At 38.8% G+C, this 26,724-nt stretch overlaps 1 protein-coding gene and 1 long non-coding RNA gene across 41 annotated transcripts in view; one reads left to right on the top strand and one right to left on the bottom strand.

Moving 5' to 3' along the window:
- Positions 1 to 26,724, bottom strand: part of LOC100869770 (CUGBP Elav-like family member 1-A) — a 479,952-nt gene that overhangs the window by 196,826 nt on the left and 256,402 nt on the right. For 2 of the 40 annotated variants that reach the window (XM_086913420.1, XM_086913419.1), the window contains one exon: positions 24,337 to 24,446. The exons of the other annotated variants lie outside the window; for them this stretch is intronic. In XM_086913420.1, the coding sequence (XP_086769546.1) occupies positions 24,337 to 24,428 (92 nt within the window). In that variant the 5' untranslated portion in view covers positions 24,429 to 24,446. The remainder of the gene's footprint in view (positions 1 to 24,336; positions 24,447 to 26,724) is intronic. 40 annotated transcript variants of the gene reach the window in all.
- The window catches only part of LOC147656828 (uncharacterized), a 143,896-nt gene that overhangs the window by 58,800 nt on the left and 58,372 nt on the right, over positions 1 to 26,724 (top strand). The window lies entirely within an intron of this gene.

Below are 26,724 nucleotides of genomic sequence, written 5' to 3'. Positions count from 1 at the left end.
CGATATGTGCATTGTTATCGAAGACGCAAAGGCACCGTCCCATTGTCCCCCAGGATTAGTTACCAGCCACGGCATAATTAATTGTCTAGGAGTGTGTATATATATATATATATATGTTCTTCTATGAGTCTCTCGAGGATCTGTGGCGTTGTTCTGTTGCGTGCCGGATCCCCGCCATCTTTGTTTTCACAGTTGTAATTGGAGAACGGAGGGAGATTTCTTTCCTCCGCGCCTCTGGATTTGTTCTTTTTCCTCTGTAGCAGATTTTTGGATAAATGGAAACGTTTTATTTATCGTTGTCGCTCTTTACCTTTGCAAGTTTAAGTATCCTGAAAGGGAGGGTGTTGATAAAAATTGAGAAATTCTGATTTTTCAAATTTCAGGAAGGAAGGAACTGTGAAAAGCGCACGTCGTTCTTACGTAACAAAAAAACACTGGATCGAATTGTTCTCTCTTCCAGCCCGTTAAAGAAATGGGCGAATATTTTTCACTTCCCAAAAGGATGATACGCAGATCCCTTCGTCTTTTCTTCCCATCCTTTTCTAAAATAGAATCACACGACATAAACGTTAAGATCTGAAAAGAAACTTGAATTTCCCTTTCTCCAACCGATAATTCATCACGCGCAAGAAATTATTGTAGATAAAGAGAAAATATTTCCTACTAAATCTTACAAAGAAAGAAAAAAAAATCGTTATCGTAAGACAAAACAACGACCTGACAAACCGATCGCAGTATTAATCAAACACTATTTTTTCTCCCCACGATTTAACGGTCTAAAACCGGCCAATCCATTACCGTCGCCCAAGTTATCGCCGCGAATGAAAAATCGTGAAACGAGTCCGAAAGATAGAGGAGCTGTCGTCGAAGGATGAACGATCGCCGGCCAATATTTCGTCGTGAAAATAATACACCGACCTAGGGGAGGTGAGGAGCGATACCCAACGGATCGTTTGCTGCGTCCGACACCTCAATTTCCGTCGGCCGATATGTCAATAATCCTGGCGAGGAAAAGTGGTTTTAGTGGCCACTGTATATCCCATGGAATAGGGTGGTCTAATGAAAACATGGGGTGTCTAGTGTAATATATACAACGATTTTGGGAAAATAAATTTTTTATTTTTTCGAAAGGAAAATTGGTAAATAGAATATTGCTCGAAGGAATTGATTCTTGTTTAATTTTCATTCTTTTGTCTAACTTGCGTTTGATCGAGTCAGTAATAAGAGTTGTTTAAAATCTAACGCGTTATTCAGCGCACCATTTTCTATCTTCGAAGGGACGAAATTCAAGAGAATTTATGGAACAAAAGATGCACGTTGCGGGAGGAGCAATTATACGATGTTTCCCCTCTCTCTAAATATAAAAAAAGAAAATGGAAAATACTCGACGGATGGAAGACTCGCTTTTCCTTCCTTTCCTTTCTTTCCTCCTTCCTTCTCTTTTTTTCAAACGAATCTTTTTTTCTCCCGCGACGAAAGTTTCTCAACCGAATCAAAGATACACAAAGTATAGATAACGTAAAAGTGTTTCTCAAGTGGAGACATAATAAAAAAAAAAGAACTCGAGTAGCCGTCAGAGGGAAGGAATAAAAGCGTCTTGATATAAGTGTATATATATATACATTTTCTTCGAAAAGGTTGCTTGGAAATATCGTGACCACTCGAGGCTGAATCTTGGCGAATGCGAATATAATACGCAAGTAAAAGAGGCACTTTATTTACAAGCTTGAAAATTTTGTCAAGATAAAATTGTATAAAATTATATATAAAACTGTCTGATTTCTTTTTTCTAAATAAACATTTCGTAAATCTTCCTCAATTTGACAAATTTGATTCGATGAAAACGATAGATATAAGAGCAAAATTATAAAATATGTGGCTTTGAGGTACGAAAAATTAATTTTCCCTTCCCTCATAATAAAAACTCGCTTCTCCCTTTCGGCTCGCGATACGTGTAATTTCATGTCATAATGTAATAATTTTTACAAGGCAATTTCTTTGACGAATTACCTTAATAAATATTATTAATAATAATCACCATCGAATATAGTGCCCTGCTAATAATACACATATATATATATATTATATGCATCTAATTTATTCCACGACGTAATCATTTTCGGCGCTGAACCCCACGTATCACGTGGGAACAAGGTGGAAAAAACATTTTTCTGAAACGAATATCTGGGAAAACATTTTTCTGAAAAAGAATCCATGTATGATCATCGACAATAGTTGATTCGATTTCGCCTTCTTTTTTCTTATCCTGGTTCGGTAATATTTAGCGTTCCAAGCGTGACGAATTCTCTACGATCGAGATACATTTTCTTTGAAATTTCTTTTCACATTGGATCTTTTTATTTCCCCCTTTTTTAAATATAATAAAAAGTTTATTTACGTGCAAAATTAAACATCTTATCGTTATCCAATAAATATTTCCCAAAAGGTAATATTAATTGAAATAATCGTCGTAAGAGCTGCGACAAATTTTACGACAAACTTTCACTTCCGTCCCTATTATTATTAATCTTAACGTTTAACAACCTTTCCAGTTCTCCAATTTCCAGTTCGTAACAATAATTCGCTCCGCTCGAACGATTGTATCGATTAATTGATTTCAGTAATCTCATCGAGGCAAACGAACCCGAACGAGCTCCTTCGTCCAAGCAGGAAGTGGACGGACGGAATGAATAGAATTAAAACGTTCCACTGATTCCTCGAGGAACAACCGATTGCCGAGCGATTGATCGACACGCTAACTCCTTTGCGTTCGTAATTAAAGCATCTCCTCGAGGAGAAGCTTCAATAAAAATTCTCCCCTTCCTCTTGCACGATCAACAACATTAATAGTAATCGATAAAATTATAAATTACCATAATATATATTACTTATCGCACACTTGAAACAATAAAATAAAACTCTACAAATCTTTAAACCCAACACGATAGAAACGAATTCTCACTTCTGTAATATCCTTCCTCGAGGTGGATACGATTCTCGAGAACAGGAAATCCATCTTCGATACAAAAAAAAAAAAAGAAAAACTGCAAACTAACTCGTTCCATCGGCTAGAGATCAGAAGAGGGTATATCCAGATCTACGGAGAGATGCACGGAAGGGAGAGAAACAGGGGCGGAGGGAAAAAGCAAATAGGCAGAAATAGAATTAGCAGGCACGAGTCGAATGGCTGATTTCCCAGCGGTATACGGCGCGCAAGCCATTTAGCCGGTTTCGTTCCTCCACGTGGCGGCGCGATGTTTGGCCGGAAACAGAGATGAGAAGGGAGGGAGGGGGGTCCGAGCGGAAAATTCGCGGAAAATCGTGGCCAATCACGCGGCGCAGACGAAGTCTCGTTACTAATCCACAGATCCCCCTCCTCCTCTTCGGCGCCCTCTTTTCGCGCGCCGATCCGTAAGCCGATTGCGGAACGGGTTACACATTGAAATCGTTCGACCGATTCGTCGCTTGTAAGCTGCTTTCCGCCCGGGGATTTTGACAATTAGCGGAGCTTTATCTTTGTGCTCGCTCGTATGACGCGCTTTGATACGCGCTCGCCTCCCCAAGTTTCCACTCGAGGTTTTCCTCATTTGCCAGTGTTATGAAGGGGGGGGGAGGGGGAGGGAGAGACGTGTTCAAACGGATCGTTTCACGGCGATTTTGCCCGTAAGAGAAATACACTCGAATTCGAATCGAGTGGTAATTGGAAGTGACGATTTTCAGATTATAGTTTCGCCATTTTCGAAGGGATACGGAAGGATGTTCGAGCGCTAGATGGAGCTAGCTTTGAGAAACTTAAACTGCAGAAAAGTGTGAAATTTTGAAATATAGTTTCAAACGTATGGTGAGATTTTGATAAGGAAATTTGTACGCTCCGTTCGAATAATTGGAAGAATTGGAAGTGGAAAATGATATTCGTCGTATATTAAGAATGTGAGGGAATCGTAGAAATTAAGATAACAATCTTCGAACGATTCGTGTTTCGAAACATGAATTATTCATCGTGTCGGTGAACACGTATCTTTGCCATCATCTCGATCCAACTCAAATACACGCGAAATGATTTTAAAATAGATAATGTTCGTTGATAAGAGCATTTACGATGAAAATTTATGGCCGCTTTTATTGTGTGTGTGTGTGTGTGTGTGTGTGTATCCAAAGCTATAAAAATGAGCATTGATACGTTATGGAGAATAATATGGTTCATAAATTATTATATCGTCGTGGTTGTTCGGTCGTGGATGCTTTCACGATAATAGATCGTATTAAATTTCGGTGTAAAAACAACGGCCAACAATCGTTCTGTATCGTTGTAAGAAAAAAAAAATTAAATAAATAAATAAAATCATATATCCATCAAAATAAGTACGTATAAAGTATGAAGTTGATAAATATCGTGCAATTATTTGTAATTGAATTGCGAGCAAAAGCATGAATATCGTTCTCGGACGAAGAAACGATTCGAAAACGGCATTGTTTTTTTCAATTAACTTTTCCACGCAGTCGAACTTACCACTTCCCCTGCCACTTCGATGTTTCGAGGACGATAAATAAGTAAATTGTTTTTACAGGCAGAGTATTGAATTATAATTAATAAATAAATTCCCCCAATGTCAAAATTGAATATATAGAATACGAGCGAATACGAGTTGTAACAACAGTGAGCCCCTCCCCCCTCCCCCCCTTCTTGTTGAATAATTTATTCGTTATCCGTGACAGTACGAAATATGTCAGTCGATAATGTATTATCGTAATTATTTTCACTTGAAATAATATCATTTGTATTTGTATTATCGTTTCCGATCCGTGACAGCGGATAAATTTATATGGAACCGCTGGTATCGTTGTTGCGTTCTCAACCTCATTATGCGTAAAACCCTTATTTTGCATAGGGGATACTCTGGAAATTAATGGAATTAATTGATGCGTTGTTTCTTCTTCTTCTTTCCTTTTTTTTTTTCATTTATTATTTGACCATCTTACGTAAAATTTCATCATATCGCTCTATTTCCTCCCATTTCACTCATGAAATAAATATACGAATGGACTGAAAGCTTCTAGAATTCTTATTTATAAAAGTCTCATTTTAAAGAATATTATTCGAACGATTGATTCTTCGTTCGTTAGTCAATATTTGATTTATATATATATATATATATTTTTTTTCGAAACATACAGTTTATTTTCGACAGTGAAGGAAGTAAAAAATAAATTTAAAAAAAAAAAAAAGGGAAAAAATAGCAATTTCCTGTTCCTCCCCCTTCTCAATGCAATACAACAACACCGCATAGTTCACGAAGAATGCAATTTTTCATTATACGCGCGTAATGTATTTTTCAAAATTCGTCACATCTCGGGCGAAATATCGTGTATTCCTCGTTGGGGAAAAAATAAAAATTTGCGATTTCATCGATGATTTCTCTCTCTCTCCATCGCAGGATTTATTCGTTCGATCGTTAAAATTTTTGATTGGCCCGGTTACGATCGTGAAACTTTTACGCCGGTTAACGCGTATAGGCAATATTAATTCGCGAAAATTTTTTTGTTTACGATGCCACGTCCCGCTCCATTTCCAAGCTGGAGAATTTTCACGCGTGGTTTCCTCTGTCGTTGATCAAAATCTTTTTTTTTTTTTTTTTTTCCCTAAATATATATCGCACAACTTTTACCTCGTCGAGAATATACCTTGTCGCGGATGATAGTAATGAAAAATTGTCGCACCTTTTTTATTTCAAGCGTAGATTCTTTCGGTTTAAAGAAAAACTAGTTTATTAATTTTCCGAACTTTTTCTCAAAAGAGCTCGAAGAAGAGATATATTTCAGATGATGGTGAATAAGCTTCTGCGTGTGTCTCGTGGAATAAATCGTAATATAGAAATGGCGGGGGAATGAGAATGCTTACCACGATATCGAAAATTCGAATTGTTGAGATTGGAGACGAACAGGGTACGTAAATCTCGTTTCCTACACTCGATCGTGTATCATCATTTACGTAAATAATCATCGTAACGAAATCCTCGAAACAACACGGAATAAGAAAAATTTCTGTATAATATTTTCTTCTCTTCGTTTCACCTCTGATTGACGAATAAAAGCCTTCGATCGAAGACGAACATCCTTCCTTCCCCATCGTTCAAATGCCTGTTTTCAAATTCGTCATCGAAGAAGAACGCGGATGACGCGTATCGAATTTATGCCCTGTCTATCATCTACTCATGGCCCGTTTATTCTCCAAGTTGCCAAGTTTTTACGAGGCATCCCTTTGCCAAAAAAACCGTAAACACGAAACTAAATAAATATCAAGCGTGGAGGAGACTCGCTTTACCATACTACTACTCTTTTCGAAAACGGTTCGATCCATTTTTATAGGCCTCTTTCACACCGATCGTAATTTCATTATATCGTGGATACTTTAACATTTCGTTTATCCCCAGCGTGAAATTTTATGCGATCTTTTTCCAACGATTTCTTTTATTAGATATTATTAAAATTTAAAAAAAAAAAAAAACGTATAATTTTTCTCTAAATTTGATCAATCGACATCACGTACATCTTGTTTCTTAATTAAATTATTCCGTTCGAAAATTTTTCTCTGATGGATAATGAATAGTCGAAGTAACGAATAATAATAGCAAATAATACCGAAGATTAATACGAAAAATTTGCCGGCACAATAAGACAAATTAAAAGAATTTTATTTATCGATCGACATATGATACATTTTATAAAATTGGCGCGTGTATTCCAGGATCTTTAATCTTCAAACGAATATATAGCAGTGTCGATTGATTAAGAAATGTAAAAAAAAAATAAATAACTCTCATTTCGAGAACGAGCACTAACTTCGGCGACACAATAATTGACACAATCACTTTCAACGTGTGTATAACTACTTCCGAAAATCGGCAAATTCCGATATCCCTTATATTTAAAAATTAAACCTAAAAACCAAAATGAAATCTCGATTCCTCCAGCTTGATCTCGAACGAACGAAAAACTCTGCCGTTTCGAGAGGAAAGGGCCGGCAGGCATCGGTAAGAACGGCTCAATTCGTGTCCCTTTTGGACTCGTTCCTCGATCATTTCGAGGGTTAACCCTTAAGGGTTGGCGTGTGTGGCCGGAAGGGGGAGGGGTTAGTTGAAAAGTTAAACAGAGGATTGGAAATTGGCATTCCTTGCGGCCACCGCGGTTTAACGTAGCGCGAAATTTGCACGGTTGAACGGCGATGCCAGGCCGTGAAATCGTATTAACGCTGCGATTTCTTTCTTCCTTTCGGCTGGTGGAAATTCGTTTCGTCTCCGGGAAGAATTTTATAATTGGCGTGCGTTGCAAGCCGAAATAATTTTCGACTAATCATGCTGGGATCAAAGAGTTTTCTTTTCGGGCACACCACGACGCGAATGGAAATCTCCTCTGGAAATGTAAATATAATTTATGAAGTTATAAAAAGGGTTCGAAAAAAGGATGTTTCGAATTAATTTCGAAGCGAGAAATCCGTTGTTTAAAAAGGGCGTGAAGCGATTCTGGAATACAGATTATAAACCGTGATAATCGACAATTGCACCTTGGATGGAACTAGCCTCTTGCGGTTCCATTTCCATAGACAAATAAACGGTGGATCTTACAGCCGGGTCGACTTCTAGAAATTGCGAATATGTAACGAGTTGTAGAATGTAAAGTTGTTCGTGAAATACGAAGAAAATGTCTTTCTGTCTTATTATTACTTACAAAACAATCTTATTTAATGATTTTTCGAAGAATATTTTTGAAAGAGAATCGACACATCTAAATTGTGAAATTGATGTTCAACAACCATCCCGATTTACATTCCATCAAATCGTTATAACTCGAAATTCTTCGAATCTGTAATATTTCTTGAAGAATGATGAATTTCGAGGAATACCTTTGAAAGGGATTTATTCAAAAAGGAGGCTCGCATTTAAACAATCTTCACACAAAAAAAAAGTTGTGATTAACAAGCATCCCATTACATTGAGCCCCAAAGAAGAATCCATAGAATAGACTTCGCGACGCGTGTCCACTTTTTCGACCATGAAAAGAAGAAAAGGAGAAAAAAAAAAAAAAAAAAAAAGAAAAAAAAACACGTCCATTTCGCGATTTTTATGGGAACAAAGAAATCGCCGAGCATCGAGCGCAATGGTGGAACAATGGAATTTTCGAAACACAACAGATGTCTACTTTTTTTTTTTTTTTAATTCGATATTCTCCCCTCCTCTCGCCCCCTTATCGCTCGCATTGTCGATGGCTGTTCGCCATTTTTGGATCCATATAAATATACATATATATATATATATATATTCGCGATCGACCGCGAATCCCCTCGATGGATTGGAGGGGAGCTGCTGGCTTTTCGAATATCTGCTCGATGGTCTATGAGAATTGGAAGATAGAATCAGCGGGATCCGCGATTTTTTTTCATTTGGCGGACAATTGAGCGGCGGCTCGAGCGACGGCACCGACGATTTTCGAGCCGAGCGATATCGTATGGGTATTTATTTGATGGCCATCGGTTGACAGATGCGCCACCACGGATTAACCGATTTTAAATATGGATCTCCTCCCCCTCCCCCTGTTTTTATGCGCGCTTATTGATTTCGATTCGTTTACACGCGTTCATTTTTTAATGTAATCGCGCGCGAGAAAGGTTCTTTCTCTGGATGATGGGACGAGATATATCGGGGAGGGAAATTGATGCGAGTATTATCGATCGATTTATAATCCCTTTATTTTGCCGGCCAATCGTTCCAACGATTTAATCATCGTATCGAAGATCGCGCGTTCGTAAAAAAAAAAAGGGGGGGAGAGAGTTGATGAAAATCCTTCTTGAATCTTCGAAACATTCGATCATGCGTATTGAATCGTGCAAAGAAAAAAAAAGAATAAATATCGTTTTCGAAAATATATCAATCTTTGAAACTCCGTTACTTCTTTCCCTCCACCAGTTTTATTAATTCAATCGTGCTTGCTTATTAACTGAATCGTCAAAAACAAACGACCGAAATAATCCATTCGGGGGAAAAAAATCCCTGAATTTTAAAATTCATCGCGTATTCGAACGTTCTTAAAAAGAAAAAAAAAAAAAAAAAAAAAAAAATCCTTTCAATAAGCCTTTCATTTAAAGATCAGAAAAAAAAAAAAAAAAGAGGAGAGAATAATAAAATTCATGGAATTCAGAACTGTCCGATACGGATCAATTTTGTTTGCCTATCGCATTGTTATCACAAAAAAAAAAAAAAAGCCTCCAATTATTCCCAAAGTCCATCAAAATCGATCCACTCCCCGGGCATTATCACGGAAAAACACTTCATCAACGGCCGACGAGCCGAATCTAATTCCATTTGGAGTGGATCACGCGAGGATCGAGAGCAAATAGGCCAATCGGATGTCAAACTTTCCCCTATCCCTTACGAGGGAAGGAGGCGATGAAAGACAAAACGCGGGATCCTTTCAATTTTACGTAATTTCCTTCGAGGGCTCGAGGCCCTCCGCCCGATTTAACGAGCGCTTCTTCAAACAGGCAACGGAATCCCTCTCCCCCTCCCTCTTTATCCCCGTAATTCGGCTCAACCTCTTCTTACTCGCTTGTACATATCGATCGTTTATCCTTGAAAGTGGCGTGTAAGTGAGGTAATTTTGGCGAAAGAAAAATGAGGCGTTTGTTTTGATTAATTTAGTGTAACGACCGATTTTCCATTTGTAACTGAAGTTAATATTTATAATTATGCGTCAAGCGATGATTCGTTCATTTCAATTTAAAATGATAAAAGAAGATTTATTTTACTCGGAAGGATCGTGTTGGCGCGTTTGTGCAACGACGAAAAATATAAAAAAGGATACGTCAAGTGATTATTTGTGAACAAAATTTGTGAATGTATTTTAAGCGATATTTAATTTCTCATAATTGAAATTATTTCAGTTAAATTCGCCTGAAAGAAATTTATTTGCAATCAGATTGAACATTGAATAAATCGATAGGAACATAATTTATTTCGTATTTTTGAATCTAATTAATATTCTCGGTCTTCAACTTTTTTATGGGTTTCGATCCGAAGGGTTAATCCGAATAGCTCAATTTCCGTGAATGTTAAGATTTAAAGATATTCTTGGAGGATAACAGTCGATAATCGCAAGCACTTCCGTATCGATTAATGGACGAACGGGCGAAGAACAATTTAACAATTTTAACAAATATGATGGAATTAAATTTAATTCCAATCGTACGTTAAATCAAAAAACGATTTGTATACTCGAATCCGCTTCTTCGCCTTAAAATTCTTCCGCCTGCCTCCACTTTCGCGAAACTTTCGAGCAGAGACTTCCCCTCCTTCGCCCACACGAGCAAGAGACAAAAACCTATAATATCCATCGAACATGCTCGAAGAAACTGGAGAAACGAGGCGGAGGAGATGGATAGAAAATTGATATTCGAACAGACGCTTGCGACGATTTCCAGTGCTCGACCAAGTTTGCCCGTAAATCACGATACAATCTCCAGCTTCTTAGCCCTCCTCCTCGCCTTACAAAACCATCATCATCATCATCATCATCATCGTCCCTTTTCGAGGATGAGGAAGTTAAGCCCGCCTTCCTGGGTGGAACGTCACCCAACTTTCGTTTCGCCCGTGAATTTTAATAACCGACGACTGCTCCCTATAAACCGTGTTATCTCTCTTTTATCCTCTTCATCCCCTCGTCCCCCCTCTCTTTTTTTCTCCTTTGAGATGTCGAGGCTGGAGAGATTATCGCACCCTCCCTCGCGATAAGGAAGCGCGCTTCCTCGATTAGCGACAATTTGTCGAGATCGTTCTTTTCCCAGAGGAGAGGTGAGTATCTTTTGATCTCAGGCTTTGTGATTTCTCGATATTGAAAAGAAAATGGATCGATTTAAATTATCGTCAACTCTCGATTTTTCTCGAAAGACAAAGAGTATCGCTACCACGAATAAATTAAATTCATTCGAATACAATTCGAACGAGAGGAAATTCGCTCGAATTTAGAAACAATCCGGCACGAGACAAGTTAAGTTCAAACCTCTTGAAAACGTCCGATCGCATGGACAAGTTGGAAAAGTAATCGCTGAGAAAGAGTGGGCGAGACAAGGTCCGGCCGGCTCGTATAAGATATACACCTGCGGGGTCGTAAATCGGGGTTGAAGTGGTGCGCACACACACACACACACCAACCAACCCTCTTAAGGATATTATAGGTCGCGTACGAGTTGGAAAGTTTCCCTCCTCCTCCTCCTCCCCCCCACACACATAAAAATATCACCGATTTATGAGAAAACTTGCCGGATCCCCCTCGTTGCCACGGTAATTGTCCAAGATGTATCGCCCTTACCCCGAGTTTTATCTCTCCTCGGTGGATACAGGGCGCGCCACTGTTCCCCGTCAAATTTCCTTCGTTGTTGAATTTAACGTGGATATGTATATATATATAAGAGTTTGTCAATTTGAGGGTTAATAATGGGGGAGAGCTGGGTTCGAATCTGTCGAGGATTTCGTTGGAGAAAATTTCGTTTCTGGATCTTGGCTATCGTTATTTGGGCTGGTTCAAGTCACTGTTTCTTAAGAAATGAAGAAACGATTCGAGAATATCTCTTTATCGCTTAATATCGTTCCGTTGTTGGAGAATTAAATTATTTTAAGGTATTCGCTTATTAATTGTCGATTGAGTTTGCATTTCGATCGATTCTACGGTGGATAAATTTTGAAGAAATATGGCTACCTCAAAAAAAAAGAACTCACAGGTGATAATATAGGTAATTTTGACGGTCAAAATTATGTTGAATGAATCAAGCTGATTTGTTTCGCAACGGTGTCTCTCGCGGCATCAAAAGAAATAAAGTTTCGATTAAGGAATTCGATTAAGGTTTTTCTAATTTCTAATAATTTGAAAAAGTTCGCCATTCCAACATGCCTCGAAATTCTAATTCCAGAAGAGCAGAATTCTTCCCACGAGTTCGCCAAGAAACACGAATTTTCCCTTCCTACAAAAAATAACTCTATCATTTTCTTCCTCCCCCGGTCGGCAAATAATTGACGCGTGACCGATAATCGCCAACGTTTCGTCCGCCGTATTCCCATTAGCTTAAACCACCATGGCTTTCCCCCTCCCCTCCGCCATGTATTTACAGCCAAAAGCGGATAATACTTTCGCGCAAACTCGCTTTCCGCTTCCGGCATTCCGACAACGAAGTACTTTCACGCGTTGCAACATGCTGGAAATGTAGTTAATGTGGCTTATACACGGGGATTAAAATCTTGCTCTAGGAGAGCAAGCCAACCCTCGTCCCTTTTTCCTCGTCTTTCTCAACGTTTCACCAAGTGAAACACTCGCCCCTCGACTCTATCTTTACAATCGAACGATACCGATTAACACGTTCGTCGGCCGGCGTGATTCCGTTGAGTTCCTCAAGGAATCCCCAAATGTCGTTTGAAAGCTGTAAGAACGATGAACAGAGCGATAAAGGGAAGTAGTTTCAATATTTTTATTTTATAATATATTTTAATATGAAAAATTCTGTAATACCGATTCTGAATTGGTTGTTTTCAGCGCCTCTGCCTCTTCTATTTTGCTACCTTAATATAATTGCCTTTAATTGGCAACTTCAACTCAGTTCAATATTATTATCGGTGGTAATAACACTCTCCTACGTTACCATATACACGATATAATTTTAGATCATACTTGTCCCTTTCTTTTTCCGTTTCTGTTATTCTTAAATTTGAAATTCCGTGATTCCAAAGTAGATTTTACACTTACATTTCACTGCTTATTCCGTTAAATTTCTTTTAAAATTCCGCTTTAACTCTTTGTCTTTCGTTCATTTGTCTCCATATATATAATCGCTATATTTTATCATTACACATATATTTACATCGATCTTACTCGATCGATAACCTTCTATACGAATATAAAATACAAATATAAATACTTCGAATCTTATTTTTCTTTCCATATACGCGAAACACACGGTTAATTGCAACAAACTCGACTTCGCCCCGTCGAATTCGAATATATCAGCCCGAATTAAAAATCTTTAATAAAGTGTCTACATACACGTATAGATCAGGCCAGTGATAAAATACAAGCGATTGGCGGACAATCTCATGGGGAGGAGAGGGCCCCACTGGAATTTCCACCACGGTGTTGGTGTGTACAAAGCCTGGAGAGAGCCCTCGGTCAATGTAAATTCTCCCAACGCACGGGCTTTTCGGCTAATGGTGGCGGTGGTGGGTGTGTAGCAGCTACTACGGCTATCAATTTAACGGTGTAAGTCCGTAATATAGCACCAGCAGAGTCCAGAACCGGAGTGAGAGAGGGACCTGGCCTGGAACAGCCACCTCTCCTCCTCCTCCTCCTCCCACCACCCCCTTGAAACTGGCCAACGAAGTAAGAGGATTAAAGTACGGGCTCGCGAGGGTGGAGGGGGTGGTGGTTCCGTTTTTATATAACCTTCCAATATTTCAACCGTTTTTGCCGGGGCTCGCGTTAATCAACTCGAGAAATGAATTTAATAACCGACCGCGGGAAGAAAATCGGGGAGAAATCGTTTCCGCGATGATCCCGCCGTCTCGTTTGTACGAGGCTGAACGCGATGGCTCACGGGAGGGGGAGGGGTTGGAACAAATTTTTTTCCACGCTTCGTTTGATCGGTTTGATATTTTTTTTTTTTAATCCTCTCCTTTCCTTTTTTCCTTCGTTCGTGGAAGAGCGAGACAAGTAAAAAAAAAATTAACGAGTTATATTAAAATTGCTAAAACGCGATAGTATTTTCTCGAACACTATGGTGGAATAGAAAATGATGATCTCGAGAATTGAAATGTTCCTAATATATATGATAATCTCGAAATACGAAATCCAATCACTCATCGTCTTATAAAAAAAAAAACAATTATTCGTAACATCATTGGAGGATAGATATTTTTAAAAATTCGAATCGATCGAGTTCCTTATAAAATGTTCTTATAAAATGTATATATAACCAAGTAAAACAATTATTCGTAATATCGTTGGAGAATAGACTTTTTTCTAAAAATTTCCTCGCAAAATCATTCAGCCGTAGAAATACGTGGAAGGATAAACGAAGCAACACCGAAGGAAACGAAAGACAGGGGAAAAATTCGAAGCGGTGTTCACGATGACTCGTTCGAAGAAGAAGACTCGTAACGCGGTATCGAATTTCGATTAATCGATCGGGCGGCCATTAAGCGGCATAGCGGCGGCCAGGGCCATTAATAAGAGGGGGTTAATATCGTAAAGAGGCTCAGAGGATCCCGCGCCGCGAGTAACCTTCGACACCTTCCACAGATGGATGCGACCGAATAATAAAGAATGGGCGGAGGAGCGGTGCATTTCTCAAATTTTTCCACCCGTCCCTCTCTTTCATCCACCCCGCTTTGACACACGCCCGTATTAGACGCGAGAGCCTGCTCTGTAATTTTTCAGGGGGGTGATCCTCCTCCGCCGCTCTTTGTCGTTGCTCCTCTCTCTCTTTTTTTTTTTTTTTTTTTCTTTCATTTGCAAACGCGACCCTTTGTCCCGCACCGACGCGTGCCAGACGGAAATTCGCTGTTTCGAGATCGATAAGAAGACGATAGGTAGACATTTTTTGAGGTTTTGCATTAAAAAAAAAAAAACTCACGCATCAAATTTCTTCGAACGAACGAATCTGTAGAAAAACAACCCCCGACGAATTGCCCTCCATTGATAATGGAAAAACGTATTAACTCTTAATTCAATCGATCTTAATTATATAAGAGAATAGTTGGTTCTCCTCGAGGATTACGAGCCGTTTTTTTTTTTTTTTTTTTTTCTAACAGTTTTAATTAGTTCCAAGCGTAAACGCGGGCGTGTAATCGCGGCCATCCCAAGCCGGGCAAAGAAAACAAGGGTGAAGTGAAAAGTGGAGCAATTTGCGTATCTGGAATGTAATTAGGTCTAAAAGGGCGTTGTCATTATTGTCAGCCGGGCCATTGACTCTGACCAGAACCGAGAAAACAGAGAGAGAGAGAGAGAGAGGGCCATTCTCGCAGGTTGAGAAGTCTGGCTTCACTCGAATCGCTTCACGATCCTTCTGACAACCCATTTACACGCTGTTTAAACGTTCCGGCTGCATGAGCCGGATACGTAATGGACTATTACCGTTCGAGGATTATTAGCAACCTCGCCAACGAGCTATTTCTCCTCTATGCACGAGTGGCCCCCATCTCTCTCGTTCCTGCCAATTTTCTTCGAATCCCGCCGCGTTTCCTATCCCCTCGAACAGAAGAAATAAATAGAAATTCGATGGCCACGAAACGGAGAGAATAACCGCCCGTTTCATTGCTACTCTCGCACACGCACGAAAGTCGTTTTTCCATAGAAACATAAAATTTCGTAACTCACTTCCCTCGCTGTAAATTATTAAACCGTGGGTAATAAACGATTCTTAATTATGCAGAGGCAAAGAATGCAGGGAAAGAGGGAATAATATCGGAAACAACGTACCTTTAATCGCGTTTGCCAACGAGAGAAGCCAACGGCATACTTGCGCAACTTCCGCCGGAACGAAAGTCTCTCCTCTCCCGAGGAGGGATATAATACCTAACTACTGTTCCCGTTTTGTTTGATTATACAACGATCCCCGTAAACTTTCCACGACAGTTGGAAATGGCTATTACGAAGTTGAAATCGAAGTTACAATGTAAACACGTTTCATCGGCCGACCCCTAACGCAACCCCCTTCCGCCCCACCGGTTAATCCAATCTTCGATCTCGGCGAGGAAACAGTTTTGAGTAATTGTTAACGCGATCTGGGCTGACGTTACACGCCTAATAACGATAATTAGAAAGACTGTGAGAAGATTGAAGAAAAGTATATGTATAGAGATTAAAACGAAAAGTTTGAATTATAGAATTTTGGTAAAAAGTAGAACTCTGCTCAATCCCCAATTACGTTTCAACGTCGCCGCCACTTTGGCGGAATTGCGCACTCCATCGTGGACTTATTCCGCGCGGCGTTGAAAGAAGGGTTGGCAGCGGGGTGCAGGTGCGTTTTTAGCCCGGGGGACACGCGTACGGGGGCTTTCATTAGCCACAGGAAATTAAGCCAGAACCGCCCCCTCCTGTAGGAGCGTGTAGAGGAGGGTGTCGAATATCGCAGCCCGGAATCCCGAAAATTGAGTCACTCCGGCCGAGGGAGGATATTCTTGGAACGCGTATATTTTCAACGTGCCCAATGACAACGTGCTCTTTCCCCGCTGTTTCTTCTTCCACCCGCCAGGGTTGAAATTGTATTACGAACAATGTATTTCTCGAAGAAATTTATCAATTTCGAAGAAAGCGAAGAGATGATCGTTCTGAATTGGCAGAAAGGAATTGGCAACGATTCGACGAGATTCAAGAAAAATTTCAAAATCACAGGGGTCTATATCTTCGGATTGGAGGGGGATCGAAGACGTCCATCGATTTTCCGTCCACATAACGCACACAGAAGGAGAGCGTGCATCGAGGTTTAAACCCTCGGTCGATTACGCTGGTCACGTGTAGTGTCCGGTGATACGAAAGTCGCATACAAAAGTTTTTCGAGGCCTGCGCGCTCGTACTACCCTCTTGCACCTCTTCCTCTCCTCGTTCTACGCTTGTACGCCTCGCCGTCTCGCTGGTTTTCGTGATGGAGGGTGTTGGGGGAGGAAAGAGTTGGGAGAGACACGTATCTCCATCCGCAAACAATACTTCGAGAAGAGGCTTGGACTTGTCCGGCCAGTTTCTTCTCTTCCAAGACGTTAAATTCATTTTTAAGCGTTGTTTCTTCTGGAATCGAAACGAACCGTCGAACACGATGATATCGAATTACGACCATGTTGTTTTATTTTTGAACATATAAAAAGAAAAAAGGATGAAACATTTAATTCGCGAGAGGAAAAAAAAATCAATATTGAAACGCGGCATGTAAATGAAGCACGTTTCGAGGAGAGAGATTATTATTATTAATTTCTGAAATGGCGGTATTCGTTCTCACAATATCTCTCAATAAGCGTAACGCAATACATAAACCAATCCAATTACACTGTCAATTCACCGCTTCGACGACGCATAACAATTACGAAAACAGACTAAACCCAATTTTAAACAACTCTATTCAAATGTTTACACTCAATTTATCCTTGCTCATACTCGCGTCTATTTTTTCCCCCCTTCCCCCTTCTCCCCATAAAATCCATTCCATCCGTCTATTGTCGCGCGAGTCACTTTTCCCTACTCGCTAAATAGAAGAGATCTAATCAAACAATTATACGCATCTCGATCAAATCATTGTCGACAAACGCATGGAGATGGAGAAAGAGAAACTAGAAAAAAGCTGTGTGACGACCAATCGTCATAGATATCGCGCCAATAATTAACCGAATTAATTACAACAAACAGAGCGTGGAGAGTGAGAGAGAGAGAGAGAGAGAGAGAGAGAGAGAGAGAGAGAGATAGGATTTGGAAAAAAAGATTCGTGCAGTTATTTGAAAGAATAAAGGAGCGTGAGAAACGTAATGAATTACGAGGTGCTCGATGATAAAGAGGCGAGAGAAAAAAGAGGAAAGAAAGGGAGGGACAGAAGGGACGCATGAATAAACGAGCAAGAGTTGATGAACGGGTAGAACTAACAGAGGGACAAATCAGGTTGCTCGAAGTCGGCGAGGATTTTCAGTAATTTCGTAGCGCCATCGGCTGCGCTGAACGTGCTGCTTTCCCTCACTCGTCGTTTTTTCGCGCCCCCCCTCCTCCTCCTCCAATCTTCGCTCACGTTTCACGTCCCACCTCGTCGTATAACGAACGGTATTCCGCTGATCACGAATAATTTCTTCTTTCTGGAGAGGTCCATTAGGGGACCTCCGTTCGAAAAAACGAAAGACAATTAAAAAAATCTTCGAATACCCGTCGAATATTTCCCAGCTTCGTCGAATTCGTTTCATATCCTCTCACACATGGAATAATAACGCGTACAACAACTTCTTCACATCCTTGGTCGAGGTTTGTTTAGCTGTTTACACCTGGAAATTGAATCCAGTGGGGAGGGGGAGAGAGGATCGGTATTATCAGCAGCTATTATCGAGATTGGAAAGGGGATATGTTCAAGAGGGGACGACGTGGAAAAGCTGATAAAGCTGCTTCGTATTCAATTTAAACGATGTCGGGAGCGTGGGTCGATGATGGGCCAAATTTATCGTCAGAATCTATTATTTCTTCTGGCGGCGCCCACCCCGACCTTTGCCCTTTTCTGATATTCCGCCTACTGCAGCTACCTCTTCGCCCAAAGGAGGCGCTTGCTCCTTCGTCCCGATTTCCGGAAACAGAGAGAAGGGGGGAGAGAGTGAGAGAACGATCTTTTTCCGCCAAATCAACCCGGCAAATTGGGGGCTTGCAAATGATCCCGCCTTTAAAGATTCCGCTAATTGTAACGATGGAGGAGACGGGCGGATTTCCAGCGTAGAAATCTTACCGTTAAACTAATTGCGAAAGAACGAAGAGGGAACGGTTGACAGTTTCTTTTCTTCTTTTTCTTTCTTTTTCACCCGAGCAGGAGTTCTTGTTGGACGTGGTAGATTGGATCGATTGACTCTCGATTTTTGCCTCAGACTATTGCAGATAGGTGTGTAAAGTAATATTTCATTTTGATCCTTTGAATGTTTACGTATATTCTAATTGTTTTGTAAAAATCAACGTTAAATTTTTCGAACGTTGTTTAAATTCCTTTTCGTCATTTCGAAAGTTGCTATTACTTATCTTTAATTCAAACGCAAAGTTCCCATACCATTGAATTTATCGATTATATCTCTTGATCCTTTTCAAATACTTTTCACATGCTTCTGTGTACTGATGCGTGTTACACAGAGAAAGAAACCGAACAGAATGTACCAAAACTTTTTTGCAAGGAATCGAGAAAATCGGATACATGTTTCTCACGAGGAACCAATCCAAGAGGAAGCAAGAACGAGGGTTGCGCAAGCACAAGAAGAGCCGCATCCGCGGTGTAAAAGTCAACGATTGCTGTCCTTGGCAAAAAAGGAGAGGGAGAGAGAGAGAGAGAAGGAAAGGTCGAGCTAACATTCAGCGATCGAAGATTCGATAATCGCAGGGAGCTCGTTCGCGGCAGCGATACGGCTGGCAGCGTCCAATTACCGATCGGTAATTGGGGCAGAATTTCTGCTGAGCTTAAATTCGCGCTCCGGTGTCCAAATCCTCCTCCTCCTCCTCCTCCTCCTCCACGGTCACTCCCGCGCTCGACTCTTCGTTAATTAAACCGATTAAACCCGCGAGCCACCCAACATCGGATCTTCATTCCTCTTTTTCGCAATGCGCAGAAGAGGGAAATACGGTCTCTCGCAGTTTACGCTTTGAACGATGACGAATCGCGCGAAGAAAAAAAAAAAAAGAATGAGAAAAAATGAGATCTTGATTGTTTGGATATTGTCGAAGGATTCTGCGAGAATATCGTCAACAAAAATGAGAATCTTACATACTTTATTTTGAAAAAAATCTCGATGAGAATGTTTAGTACGATTTTTGGATGAGGAGTTGAGGAGGATGAGAATATGTTATTTTTGGATAGTTGGGTCGATCGAAGATCTCGATGAGAGTATCATTCGATTTTTGGATGTTGAATTAATTTGGAAAGTTGTTCGATTCTTGGATAGCTAAGAAGAGAGTTGAGAATATACGATATCTGATTGGAGAGAATATCGAATTTGATCTTTGGATGTACTTGAATTAACTTGGAAAATTGTTCGGTTTTTGAGTTATTGATCGAAAATCTTGGATGAGAATATCGTTCGATTTTTGGATAGCTAGGAAGAGAGTTGAGAATATAAGATTCTTGGACATATCTGAATTGAGAGAATATCGAATTTTATCTTTGGATGCACTTGAATTAACTTGGAAAATTGTTCGGTTCTTGAGTTATTTGGATTAATCGAAAATCTTGAATTCTCAATATCGTTCGATCTTTGGATGTACTTGAATTGACTTGGAAAATTGATCTATTCTTGGATTATTTGGATTAATTGAAAATCATGGATGAGAATATCATTTGATTTTTGGATATTTGAATTGACTTGGAAAATTGATCTATTCTTGGATTATTTGGATTAATTGAAAATCATGGATGAGAATATCATTTGATTTTTGGATATTTGAATTGACTTGGAAAATTGATCTATTCTTGGATTATTTGGATTAATCGAAAATCTTGGATGAGAATATCATTTGATTTTTGGATATTTGAATTGACTTGGAAAATTGATCTATTCTTGGATTATTTAGATTAATCGAAAATCATGGATGAGGATATCGTTCGATTTGTTGAATACTTGAATTGACTTGGAAAATTGTTCGATTCTTGGATTAATCAAAAATCTTGGATAATAAAACGTTGGAATGGTGGATACATCGGGTGGAGATACGGATGAGAATGCCGCTTGATTCTCAGATACTTGGGTCGAAGGAAATTTCATTGTGGAAATGTGAAGTTTGTGCCGCGTTGTTGCCGGTTGGCGGTTGGAAAGTTTGAGGAGATTGGATTACGGAAGTTACGAAACGGTTCTTCGCGTCTTTTGAAGTAATTTCGCGAATTTCGCGAGGATTATCGTTTATTTAATTCCTGTTATTATTTTCTCCAGAGTTTTGCTTCAGCTTGGTCGATTTTTATCTTTGTTAAGGAATTGCGCCAACGATAATAACTATTATTATTCCTACTTATTTATTTATTCGTCATTTATCGTTTCAGAAAAATAAGAGGCGCGCATGATCGATCTTTGAACCTTAATTAAATTCACGATCAATGATTAATCTCATGAACGAATCTCACGGGACGTAAAAAAATAATTATCAATTAAAACCACGATTCATACTTTTCGTTCGAAATTAATTTCTTCCCCTTTTCTTCTCGCCAAACCACTGCTGTAACGCAATTACTGCAAAATGTATTTGCCGATATTTTCCTTTTACTTTTATCGATGCTTTCGTTTCTCGTTACCCGTTAAACCATTGTGACCCGCATTCCGGTCAAAAGTCAAGGAAACAATATAATCGAAGAAGCACGTAATTGAACGTTCAATCGTTGCCAACTATCCATTGTAACTCGACTTGTGTCGAACTGAAAGAGGAATAATTAATAAATAAATAATGTGATTCGCAGAGGGAGCAGGATAAAAAATAGAATAAAATAAAACGCCAATTAAAAATTCCAAATTTTATTACACAAATAAAATGCGTCTTCAATTATGAAAGTAATTTTTATAAATAATAATAATTAAATAGAAATATATTTTAAATAAAAAGGAGGAAATATATAATATAAGAAAACGATATAACATAAAGGAAGAAATCTCCAACCTTTTCCTGTTGATCGTGATTCGATACGCCGGCGACGGAAGAAAAAAAAAAAACGCGCCAGACAAAAAGAAACGAAAACGAGAAAAGGAAAGAAAAAAAGAAAGAAAGAAAAAGGAAACACTGGTTAGACGCGGTTTCATCATCATCCTCGCATTTTAAAAGGCATGCGCCGCGTTATTACACGGCCTCTCTCGTTCATCGCCGATAATTACCCACGGAAAACCGATTCGAATCAAAGTGACCAAAGGGGTACACTCTCTCCCTTGAATCCCCTGATTATAGAAAGCTCGCCTCATACGTAAAACACACGAATTTCATTTTCACCCTGAATTAAAGACGCGGATGGATTTGGTGGTGGAATGGAAAATAATTCCTTGTGTTACCTACCCGCCTAATACCCGTAATGAAAACCAAAATTGACCGAAAACGAACGAGCCAATTTTTATTTTCCCCGCGAAAAAAATCATTACTCTTTTCTTTCTTTTATACTAGTCTCGATATTTTCTCTCACAACACACCAATGATTCATTTAATTATTTGCAAGAAGGCGTAACTTTTCGAGGAAATCGATCCGTAATGAAAACTTGCCAATTTTTATTCTCCCCAAGAAAGATCCGTGAAAAAATCGCTGTAAAATTGTATTAACGATTAAAATATTTTCCAAAAGAAATACTCTCTCTCTCTCTCTCTCTCTCTCTCCTTTCTTCCTTTCTCTCTTTACTACTCTCAATATTTCTCGCAACGCACCAATTTCACCACCGATTTATTTAATTATTATATAACCCTTGCGAGAAGACCCTCCGTCACAAATTTAGCACCAAAGATCGAGAAACTCGCTCGAGGAAACAAGGGGAGGGAGACGTTGGATGGGCGAAAACTATGAGCGAAATGTATTTTCACAGACACAAAGAGAGAGAGAGAGAGAGAGGCGTCTCGCGCGATAAGCGGTTATCAGAGTGTAATTCAATTACTGGTTCCTTCACGGTGCCCCGAGCGGCATTGTTCAATTTTGTTCCTTTCCCCCTTCCGCCACCGGATCGTTGTCGGGAGGCGAAGAGGAGGGAACTGATTCGTTATCGCCCCCTCCCTCGAGCCAGACGCACAATGGTGTTAAATAAGAGATAACCGAGCGCTGATATCGTATCCCGCTCCGCGACGACAAGTTCGTTAATGCGAGAATCCATCCATCCCCTCCCCTCACTCGTTAATTAACCAATTAAACGGCGAATTTTAGCTTTTCGACCGTGACGGGCGAATCGTTGCCAGCCACTTCCCTCTCTTCTTTTTTCAGAGAAATTGCGTGCTCGAAATAGGGGAAATGCAATTTGAAAAACGAAAGTCGTTATATATATACCCGTTGCGAGGGGTTTGTGAATTGTGAACTCGGATTGGAGGGAGTTGTGTTGATGATTAATTCGAGCCGTCCAAGTAAAAATAATTGCGAGTACAAGCAATTTGTATCGAATCTTCGTTTCTGCGGAAGGATACGCGAAACAAATTTAAGAATAAAATTGGAATGGAATCGTCGCGTGATTACATTTGTTATACAGTTTTTAAATAAAGAAAATAATATATAAAATTTGTATTCGAAATTCGAGGCGCGGAAATGATTAGGTGAAAAATGTGGAGATCGTGTGAAATCGGTATGCACACGTGTCGAATCAAAGGGCATCCCCTTGTTGACATTGTGGGGGAAAACTCGGTTAAACTCCGGTTATCGAACAGCTCGAAGAGGGAGGACAACGCGTGGGGAAGTTCGGTGGCGCGAAACTCTTTAACGAAACTCCTCTTATAACGGGTCGTGGAGGAACGCGTGTACGAACGAGTTTTAAGAAATTTCTTCTTGAAGAATTTTATTCCATCATCTTAATGGGAAACAATGTGAAAATATGTTGCTCGATTGATAGTATCGTATAAGTTGAGAAAGTTTTGCCACCACTTTTTCCTGTGTCAAAAATTAATACAATACGATGATAAAAGTCGAGAAATAATTCAAGCTTTCGAGACGAGCTTTTTTCTCTCTTTCTACAGTTCATTCGAAATCGAAACTGGGGTTGTGGTAAATTCGAAGCGGGGAAGAAATCGTTAATCGGGAGAGAAGACTGGGGCACTTTACGCGAGGCTCTAATTGGCTGCAGAGACACTGGTTGGAGAGGCAACCAATTAAAAAGAGCTGAGCGCAGAGGGAAAAAAGCTGAGCGGGAAAAGCGGTTGTACAATCGATTCTCAAATCGGAGGCACATCGAGAAAGGAAAGTTTCAACCAAGGATCGAGCCTTGGTTTACGCACATTTCGTTCATTTTCGTTGTTTCAATCCGTTTGATATTCCCCTCCTCTTTTCTTTTTCTTTCCCCAACGAATTACGATATTTCTGATTTATATTAAATTTCGATTGCGCGTTGAACTTCGATCTCGATCAATCGACACGAGAAAAATTTCGTTTCTTTTCTTTTTTTTTTTTTTTTTTTAAGGTCTAAATAAAGTGAGAAACAATAAACAGAATTATAAATTATTATTATTAAAAATAAAATAAAACTATTGGAATTTATGGAACGAAAATTTAAATTTATCTCGGACGAAATTTTATATTGAAAAAAAAAAAAAAAAAAAAAGAAAAAGAAAAAGAAAAGATTGGTAATAAATGTTTCGTTCGCAGAAGATATTAATTGTGAAACAATTATAAATATTCAAGATCCCTCGGGCTATTTCCATAAACACGACGTAAGTATTAGACGATCGCGAGATATAAACAACTTTTTCTTGTCGTAAGAGCCTGCCATATTTCCGAGAAATGTCCTTTCAAAGTGGGTATAAAGATCCACGAAATATTTTAAACGCGTATATTATATATAATGTAAAAATAGATTTTCACATACGGAATATTCCCAATGGATTCTCGAAAATCGAAGAACAATAATTTAATTAATAAAAATATTACTAATCTGTGCTTACCAATTCGTCTCTTGTACATTGTTATTCTTATCGAGTTGAAGTGTCGGGCTGTTGAACAATTTATAGTCGAGTAGCAATTTCTGTTGCTGCATTTTGCTCTATAATGAACGCTGAAATTTATATAAAATTATTTAATTCGAAATTATTTTTGCGTATACAAATCAAAGGTAAAGAAATAATTTCGTGCAAAATTTTTTAATACAATCTAACGATATAACATTAAGAAGAAAAAAAAGAAAAAAAAAAAAAAAAGAAGAAGGAAATATTCAGAAAGAAAATTTAAGAAAATCGAATAACCATACGCGTATCGTATTTATATTCCTATAAATGTACTATTCCTAATCCCGTTCAACTATGTGAATCGATAAAGAAGCGTGGGATGATTATTCTACTCACCAAAAATTTATTGCAACGATATATATATGCATGTATATGTATATATCGTTCTCGAAAATATGTATCTCACTCGCGGGCGAAAAAAAAAAAAAAGGGGGGAAAAAAAGAGACACAGAGACACGCGTTAATATACTCGATGCTCGAACCGACGATAAAATGGCAGGCAGAAAGTTGAGGACGCGTTACGTCGATGAGCGAGTCAATTCGATTCGAAACACGACCGTACGATTCAACGTGTACGCGAAGACTAAGGAAACGCGGCGAGTAACTGCGTTCTGACAAATAGCAACGTCCTTGGAAATGGATGTTACTATCGTACAAGCGGAATCACAACAATTATAAATCTACGGAGTCGTCCTTCTTCCCGTGTGTATCGAAGATTGTTGTATACGGTTCGGTTCGAGGTTCGGCGTTCGGAATTCGGGCAAAAACGCTGACCCAGGATCACTTCTGAGGGGGAATAAAACGCGTAAGTAAAACGCGTGTGTTTCTTTTGTTTTGTTTCTTTTCCCAATTCCCCCCCTCTCCCCCCCCTTTTTTTTCTCGTGGTTTTCGCAAACCACGGATTATTTTCGATACTTTAAAGGAAATTATGAATATTGATGACGAAGTTGAAAATATATCTGTTTGTTACGTGTTATGCGAATATGTGGAAAATTAATTTTTTTTTTTTTTTTTTTTTTGGTTGAATAATATGATAATAAACCGTTATTGAACGGTTTTAATCAAAAAACGGACACTTTGTAAAATGTAATAAAATCTTTTAAATTTCGTTCGTACGTAGATTTTATATCAAATTGGACAAGAGATTTTTAAAAGCAAGTTTAACAAAAGGTGGAGTAAATTGAGCGTTGTAAAATTGTCAAGTTATTATTCCATAATTTTCGAAATAACGAAAACAGATAAATAGTGTTATCGAAGAAGGAACTTCGCTTCATAAATTTCAAATATTTTTTAAATAATAAAATTACCAATCTTTTCCACTCTTGATTTTATTTAATTCGTTCCTTTTCTACGGCAAAAAAAAAAAATACCATGAAAATTGCAACCATTTTAATGCAACCTTCTCTCTTTACCTGTACGCAACGCGAATAAACCATCGACGAACAAAAAATTAAAAAAAAAAAAAAAAAAAAAGAAAGAAAAGAGAGGAGAAGAGAAAAATAACAGACTAACGAAATTAAATTATTCACGATTATTTATTTCGTATAACCAACGGTACCAACCAGAACTCTGACTTTTTCATAAAATTACCGAGCATTTAAAAAAAATAATTGAAATAAATATTTTCCCCATTATACGGAATAATGAAATATTTGCTCCAACGAGTCCAATTGTCACAATGAATAGCAACAATATATATATATATATATATACATGTTTACGTATATATCATAAAAATGAGCGAGAGTAAGTAATAATATAATAATATTATTAATATATTCGTCTAAACTCATTCACTTCGATCGTAAAAATCATAAATTTGAGCGGTAACAAAATTTTCTTTATTCCTTTCAATAATCGTAAAAAGAACCCATCACTGTACAATAAAATCTTCGATCAAACGTCATACATCCTCGTTCCAATAACTTACATAAACACGTTTTTCTTCGAAACACGTAGAAAACACTGGTTTCCACTTATCTATCACCATCATCTACCCCGTTGTTTTAACGTTTAATTAACATTGACGGAAGAATAAGTGAGCGAGAGAAGGACGCGCGAAATTCCCTAGGATTAGATTCCCTAGCGTCGTGGCGGGAATTTCAAGTAACGGACGGACACCGAGAGTGAATTTAACGTTTCGTTTATTTTAGAAACAACGTGCACGCATTATTATCGCGTATAATATAACGTTCGTTGTTGCCCGTTGTCCAGCTGTACAAAAAAAAAAGAAAAAAAAAAACAATGAACATTTCCAAGCATTTGAAATTGCCCTAACGAACGGTACAGTTGTTAACGATCACTTTACCCTCGCCTCTGTAAGCCTGT

The sequence above is a fragment of the Apis florea genome, unplaced genomic scaffold, assembly GCF_048593485.1.
Source record: "Apis florea isolate Af1SG1 unplaced genomic scaffold, ASM4859348v1 contig_3496_pilon, whole genome shotgun sequence".
NCBI lineage: Eukaryota > Metazoa > Arthropoda > Insecta > Hymenoptera > Apidae > Apis > Apis florea.
This window is presented reverse-complemented; position numbering and strand designations above follow the sequence as displayed.